The sequence below is a fragment of the Poecilia formosa genome, unplaced genomic scaffold (genome assembly GCF_000485575.1).
Source record: "Poecilia formosa unplaced genomic scaffold, Poecilia_formosa-5.1.2 Scaffold105, whole genome shotgun sequence".
NCBI lineage: Eukaryota > Metazoa > Chordata > Actinopteri > Cyprinodontiformes > Poeciliidae > Poecilia > Poecilia formosa.
Genome location: NW_006800044.1, coordinates 730,947 through 738,822, shown reverse-complemented (window position 1 = coordinate 738,822; position 7,876 = coordinate 730,947). Strand labels below are relative to the sequence as shown.

Below are 7,876 nucleotides of genomic sequence, written 5' to 3'. Positions count from 1 at the left end.
GGATTTGGAGCCACACACAAAATTAAAGTGAAATGTTCCCTTTTATTTTTTTGAGCAGTATATTTTATCCACATTTCCTTTGTAAGGGACTCTCCCACTTGTAAAATTTAGCTGCCAGCAAAATTTACCCAGTGAGTCATACAATGTAGATTTAAAGTGCATAACACTATTACTGCTGTTGCTATTTGTGTAGTTCCTCTGTTGATGAAAGTTTTTTGTGGCCTACTTAAATGCTACATAAAATATCCCATGTTCTCTATTCACCACAAATGGGAGGCTGCAGCCACAACAGTCCAACACTTCAGATAATTGAGAGCAAAGATGAGAGATAAAAAACACACCAATCTTAGCACTTTGATGAAAGCTTTAATACAAAAGAATAGGACAAATTGAGGACATTAGAGTGTGATGTAAATTTAATAGTCAGTGTATGATCTTATACCCTGCGACAGACTGGCGACCTGTCCAGGGTGTGCTTATCTCCATAACGTTAGCTGGACATAGGCAGCCCTCCTGACACCACTAAGGGACAAGGGTGTACAGAAAATGAATGGATGGGTGTATGATCTTACAGTTAGAGTAAAAAGAGTAAAACAAAATTAATCCATAAATCCTATTAGAAAATCATTAAAGATTAAAAAAAAGAATCCCTACTTTTGTGCCTCTAACACATTTTCAAAAGATTTAAGTAAAGTTAAACTCGGGTGATATGAATCAAAGCAAACAATAAGCATTTCTGGTCTCTCTAAATGTTTTTGTAGTTTTACTAATTCAGGCCCTTTTCTGGAAAATCATTTGTCATTATGGCAGATAGCTCTAAAACTATTGCTGCCATCTAATACTGCATATGTAGTTTCACTTGGTCCCCTACTTGATGAGAAGCACAGAGCCGTGTGCAGTCTTCTTGCCATGGAATCTCACCGTACATTCTAAAGGCTTGTTGAAGTCGGCTTCTTGAGGGGTGAAGGTGAGGGTTGACTTTGTTGACCATAGCCATTTATTCATCTTTTTTGACTTTGTTTTCAAAATTCCTCCGTGGCTCCAGAAGATTTTGGGAGGAGATGATGGACAGGCATGTGTAACTTTGCAGGTGGCAGTCACTTTTTTAAGGACTGCAACAGACATGATGGGAGGCTCAGGAACTCCTGTACAATCAACAATTTTCACAAAATTGCTTGTTAAATAGTTATTTAAATATGTTTTACTAACTTAAAGTAAATGGTTTAGAATTGCTGAAAAGGTCTCTAATATACTCACGGAAGACATTGAGGGTCACTGTACTTTTTGAGAAAGTGAAGCTTTGATGTTGTGGAATTTCAATTTTGAAGTAAAACGGACCAGTGTCGGTTTTTCTGACACGATTCAGCTGCCAGGTACAGTTGCCGCTTTGAAGGGTTCCTGTAATTCTGGTTCTATGGTGGAACTCGCGAGTTAGTTTCAAATTGTGGACATTTGATGCGACAACTGTATTCCCTCTCTTCCAGTATCCCCACCATGTCTTAAATATTTTTCTTGTTTTGGGGTAAAAGTACTTACAGGGAATGACCACACATGAGCCTTGAAGAACAGAGATTTTTGATGGTACAGATATGCGCCAGTTCTTGCCCGAGCCTATAGATTCAGCCATCCCTGCAATAAAGCACAAAAACAAGAATATTTTCTTAGCAAGTAGACAGTGATAGAATGATGATAATTCATGAATTGTCATTTTAAGATTAAACTTACCACAAACCATCAGAATTGAGAGCCACAATTTCAGATCCATCATCAGCTGACTAGAAGTATAAAAACCAACATAAAGATTAAGATAAAGATAGAAAAGTCTTTAGTGAATTCTTTTTAATCTTCAAAGTAATGATCCACTCACCTTTTAGTTTCTTTAACATATGACTGAAATTAAATCTTGTAAGATTTGAATGTTTTGAGGGCAAAGATTATGTCTCTGTCCTATTGTGTGGTGAGAGTGAGTCTTGTGCTTATAAAGCAAAAGTTTAGACCTTCAAGCCAGAAATTGTTACAGTTTGCAATCAAACTTTCCCCTCGTCATAAACTGATTATTATGTAGCTATTTTGTACTTTTTCCATGATGTTTTTGATGGAGAGAAAAATAAATGTAGCAGATGTACTAAAACTCTGCAACAATGTGGTTTTTGAATAAAATGGTTATCATGTAAAATCAGTTCAGGTATCATTATGAATCACTTCCTGAAAGTCAGCACAGTGTACCCAGCATCAGGTGTGGAGCAATTAAATATGGTAATGCTTGACCAGAGATCAAATCTTTGGACTTTTAATATTTTTCATCAGTCCTGTGAAGATTTGGGTTTTCTGTGTGTTAATTAGTCCCTATGTTGTTGTTGTCTACCCCTTGATTGTTTCCAGCTGTCCCTCATTTCCCCTAATTACCCTCTGTGTATTTATACTCACCTGTGTCTGTTTCCCTGCCAGATCCTTGTAGTGGTTTTCTTGTTTAGTCGTGTGTGTTTCCAGTGCTACCAGTGTCTGAGTTCCTTGTTTCATTGCTCACTTGTGCTGCCTGGACTTCTGTACCTTCATCAGTGAACCACTGCCACCTAAGCCAGACATCCCTGCCTTCCATTCTCAGCCTTCCTCCACAGCTCCTTCTCTCCTCCGTCTCCAAGTCCAGTGATGCATCCAGCCCAGGTAAATGGGCATCCAGCCCTGGTAAGAAGGCAACAAAATTTTCTCTGCCCGAATCTCCCAGTGCTCTGCCTGAATCTAACGTTCCTGAGTCAGAGCAGGTGGCTAGCCTCCCTGAGCCAGCAGCCAACATCCATGAGCCAGCAGCCAACATTCCTGTGCTGTCAACCTGGCGGCACTCTAGGTCCTCCTGGTGGCTCCAGCCGGCCTCCGGACACTCTTCATGGGAGATGAGCCCTTAGTCGCCTTCAAAGGGTTCATCTCCTTTGTTGCCTTCAAAGGGCTCGTCTCCTGCGTCGCCACCCACCACAGATCTTCCCTGAAGGGTTTGCTTCCTATACTGCTGTCCACCAGACTTGTACAGCAGGCCCCGCTCTGACCGTATTGTTTATTTTGACCGAGTTTACTTTGTTTCTTTGTATTCATTTTGGACTCTGGCCCTCCACACACCCTGTTTGGGTTGTTTTTTTTTTTTAATCTGTTTTTTTCTCTTGGGGCATCTGGTAGCCACCCTTTGGGTGAGGAGGAAGGTAAGGCACTGTGGATTTGGTTTTCTGTGCGTTACTCCCAGTCTTGTCCTCGGCTACCCCTTGATTGATTCCAGCTGCCCCTCATTTCCCCCGATTGCCCTGTGTCTGTTTCCCTGTCGGATCCTTGTCATGTTTTTTTTCGTGTGTCGTGTTCCAGTTCTGTGTGTCTCTAGTGCTACCGGTGTTTGAGTTATTTGCCTCACTGCTCACCTGTGCTGCCAGGACTATCATTATGGCACCTCAACCTGGGTCCCACCGTGTCTGAATCCTCACCACTAACCAACAATCCTTGACAAGTCCCATAACGTTACCCAGGGGGAAACGTGTGGTAGGAAAATATTGCTGGTCAGTGAGGTGCGATTATGGCACTACTCAGATAAATGTTCAAATGCAATATGAAACGTATAATTTTACTGCTTTTCCTCATGTTAAACATGGTAAAGCTTTAGCTCATAATTATGGTGCCAAAAAGTCACATACTTTTGAACTGACTCAATTAATATAGTACTTTTATAATCATACCAATTACTTCATACACAGGCCCACTCAGTTGCCCATGGACACGTCAATATATGACAGTAGGAAGCTGAAATTGAACCCACAGCTTTCAATTTTGCAAGGAAACTACCGCACAGACAGCCACACCACTATTGTGGTTTGTTTGAAAATTCACTCTTTGGCCACTTTATAATTTCCACATTCCTAGTTCTTGGTTGGACCCAACAAGGTGTTTGTAACATCAATCAGAGCTCTTGGTCTATTTCCACACTGGTCTTTTTTCATGGTAGGCCGTTTTTTTGAAGATTCTATGCGTTTTGCATTTTAACGTGGATTTACTTCATGCAGTACTTTGTTTATAACAAATGTTTGTTTTTTGGCGTATAAAAGAATCCAAAGTCTAAACCTTGTCTATGTAAAAAGTTAATTTATTGTTGATTTAAATGAGTTACAGGAATTTGCATATAGTCAAACTTAGAGTTTTGACTTCAGTCTATAATGGGACAATACTTGTCATGTGGATTTCAATAGCAGCTGGTTTGATATTAACTGATGGCTTGCTATTTTTTTTAAACCAAAGTACTGCACAGAGTGATACAATTGGTCAAAACAAAGGAAGCATCACAAGAATGTCTTACTGTTGCAAAACACACCAACACTGGCTACATTTTTAAGCTTCATTTTCCAGTAAGCCATAATCTGGAAGTGGTAAGAACGCAATTTCACCTACAAACCAGTTATGACCAGCTGCCTCTCGTAATATTTCTGACAAATGATTCAAAAGAATAATGATCTCGCCAATAGTCAAGGATCCTTCGCTGAGAGCTTCGAAAATGTCGGAAAACAGCAGGTACACTTTTCATTGTGGTTGATCTTAACAGCTGTTAAGATCAACCACAATGATCTCTAAGCAAAGTTGCTGCAGAAAATGTTGACAAGCCAGTGAAATTCTGGGAGAAAATAGTCCGATTAAAGTTAAACAACTTAAATGTCACACCACGTTTGGAGGAGGAATGTTTGTGCACAAAAGTCTGACACCATCCTGAAAGTGAATTTTGCAGGGAGGAGCATTGTGGTCCTTTTATTATTTTTTTTTTTATTGGCTCTAGTGGCCTTTATTTGATAGTTAACAGGAAAGTGGGAAGACATCCAGCAATGGTCACCAGATCGGGACTCTAACCTGAGACAGCCATGTCAAGGACTGAGGCCTCCATATGTGGGTTGTGCTTAACCCCTGCGCCACCACAGCACACCCATGGTCCTTAAATATGATTAAGCCTCAAATTTATTTCACTCACAATTCTGGCAGGCTGCTTTTGAGGCAATTTCATTCAACCAATTTTTGTCTGAGAAGCAATGAGGCAGGCATCTCTCAAAAGAGTAACATCAATGTTACTTTTGTTTTGACATGGTAAGAAAAAAAAGAGTTTTAAAAAATGACCTACACCCTTCTCAATGAGTAGTGGGGAAAAAAATTTAAGCATTTACTGGCAATTCTTGCTATAAATTTGCTGACCTGTTTTTCTTTTTTTTGTTTCTATTGGTACTTTTAATGATGTACACACACGATATATTTATATCTAACCCCCGTCACAAAAGTAGCAACAGAAAACAGGATATTTTAGATGCTGTTTTTCTTGTCTGTGTTCATTTGATGTTCAATCCTGACTGTTGGGTTCATTATGTGACATACATGGAAGATTAGAAAATGAAACAATTTTGCACACAATCTTACCAACAGTGTGTGTGCATTTGTGTATGTGAGTTTTGTTTTTCTTTGTGCTCAGGGGGCAGACTGTCAACCTTGAAGAAAAGCCTGCATTGATACAGTTTGGTTCATACTGGGTTTTTTTTTTTTTTTTTTTTAGCATCAGCAGAATCTTATCACCCTCCTCATTTTAGTTCAAAATGTCTCACAAACTGTTTATGTTGTTCATAATTTCTGGGAAAAAGGCTGACATGTTACCATAAAAAAGACACACTTCTTGGGGAAAAAAAACCTCACTAATTTCTGTTTATCAACCAGCCAGGTAAGATGACAGCTGACCAGAATCCGGACCCGACGACATCCATCCAAGGTGTGAGCTGAGCATTTGACAGCAGAGCTACGACATCTCCTTGACCTGCCATCATGGCTGAAGAAAGTGCCGAAGATTTGGGAGACGTTCTGTATTGTCCCTGCTCCAAAAAGGGACAGTCCATTGACATCTCCAACTTAAGGCCTCCAGCACTATCGTCAAATGAAGACTGTTGAGAGACGTTGAGGCACCTCGGGCCTGTGATGAGGGACTGCCTGGATCATTTGCAGGGTGACTTCAGCGTGGACGATGCTTATGCTCACCCGGATAAACCACACATCAGTGAGGATGATGTTTTTCTACTTATACCATCCTGTCTGTGATGCAGGTAGACCAAGACCTGGGGGCCTGGATTACTGATTACCTCACTAACAGGCCGCAGTGTGTCAGGCTGCACGTCTCTCTCTCATGTTGTGGTGAGCAACAAGGGCACACCCAAGGGAACTGAATTATCACAGTTTCTTTTTACACTCTCCATCTCTGACTTTGGCTTCAGCTCTGGAACAAACAACCTACAGAAGTTGTCAGATGACGCCTGTGTTGTTGGCTGCACTACAGGTGACGGGGAGGGGGAAGACGGAGACTTGATTGAGAGCTTCACTGGATGGTGTGAGAGCAATCAACCAGCTTAATATAAGAAACTCCAAAGAGCAGAAGGCTGTTTTTAATAAGGGATGAGGAGGTTGAGATGCAAGTACTCAAGGGAGCAACTTGGCAACAACTTGCACAATACTAAACGCCTCTACAGGATAGGTCAGAGTAGTCTGTTCTTTCTGAGGCTCAGGTCTTTTAATGTGTTCACTAGGCTGCTGCAGATATTCTACCAGTCTGTAATGGCCAGTGTCTTTGCTGGGGAGGTGGCATTGGGGGAAGGAAGGCCAGTTTGGCTGTGGACTATAACTGGACAGTGTGAAAGGAGTGACCAGGAAAAAGGTGAGAGGGAAGTTAAAGGCCTTCATGGACAATCCCTCTGATCCATGCTGAGCTGAGGCAGCATAGGAGCTCCTTCAGCCCCGGGCCTCAGAGCAGATCGGAGGCTCATTTGTGCCATCTGGCTCCACAACATCACATTGCCAAAATAAGAGACTATTGTTGAGTTTACATTGTTTTATCTTGTTGCCATTTCTTGGGCTGCTATGCCAACTGTAATTTCCCCTGTAGGGGACTAATAAAGTTATCTTATTTTATGTTAAGACCTCAACAATTGAAAATTACCTTATGCATAAGATAAAATTTGTATATATTTTTGCTTGAGCCTTTATCACCTCTGGTCTGTCTGCTTTTTACTGCCTTCCCTGTTTATAAGATGTAAGCAACTTTCATGTTAGAAGAGCTTTGTTGTTACATAGTTATTGATCACAAAATTAAAGCACACCTCAGAGTGTGCTAGTAGTTCGTTTTTTTTTTTTTTTTCTCATCTCGCGATAATAAGTCGAGATTTCTTTCCTTTTTTTTTTTCTCACTTCCTCCTAAACATACAGTGTTGTCATTGGCATCAGTTTTACACAACTGTTGTGTTGTAGAAGAGAATGAGCAGATCTGCATTTTTACTGTTTTATGCAGCAACACTGAACTCGACTTCAAATTATGGACAATAAATGTTATGACTGCAAGTAGATTAGACTGTGGCACATACATGTGGGTGTGTGCTGATGAACATTTTCAGGCTGTACTTCTTTTCTCGTCTTCCTGTGGTTTTGAATAGACGTAAGAATTCTAGAGAAAGCAGAACTTCATTCGAAGATGTTCCTGACTTGCTAATATGCAAAATAAGTTCCTTGCTGTAGCTGCCTCCTAATAGTGAAAGCAAAGTAAGCAGCACATGCTGTCCCAAGGTTTATCAGTCAGTTGAATTAAGGGAGATAAAGGGCTAGGTAAGACGAGCAAAAACAAAATCTAACATCATAGAACTTATGTACTGATTGTACACTAAAGGCAACGTTTTTGTTTTTGCCAAAGAGATCCAAGCAGTTTTATTTTAATCATTACATAATCCATTTCAAGCATCAGCATACTCACTAAACAGTGCAGAATGAAAAAAAAAATAAAATGCACCTTAAGTCACCGGTTATCAAAATTATAACAAGTACACAGTGTACATTTTGAAAC

General features: G+C 40.4%; 1 protein-coding gene and 1 long non-coding RNA gene across 2 annotated transcripts in view; one reads left to right on the top strand and one right to left on the bottom strand.

Annotated features, from left to right (window-relative positions):
• The window catches only part of LOC107837023 (sialic acid-binding Ig-like lectin 12), an 8,817-nt gene extending 7,038 nt beyond the window's left edge, over positions 1-1,779 (bottom strand). The window contains exon 1 of the mRNA XM_016675081.1: positions 1,726-1,779. Coding sequence (XP_016530567.1) covers positions 1,726-1,768 — 43 coding nt within the window. The 5' untranslated portion in view covers positions 1,769-1,779. The remainder of the gene's footprint in view (positions 1-1,725) is intronic.
• A 366-nt stretch (positions 1,780-2,145) lies between these two features.
• LOC103143119 (uncharacterized) lies at positions 2,146-7,156 on the top strand. The gene is made up of 2 exons (XR_476753.2): positions 2,146-2,685; positions 5,716-7,156. It is a non-coding gene; the product is annotated as an uncharacterized LOC103143119 (long non-coding RNA).
• Positions 7,157-7,876: the final 720 nt, after the last annotated feature.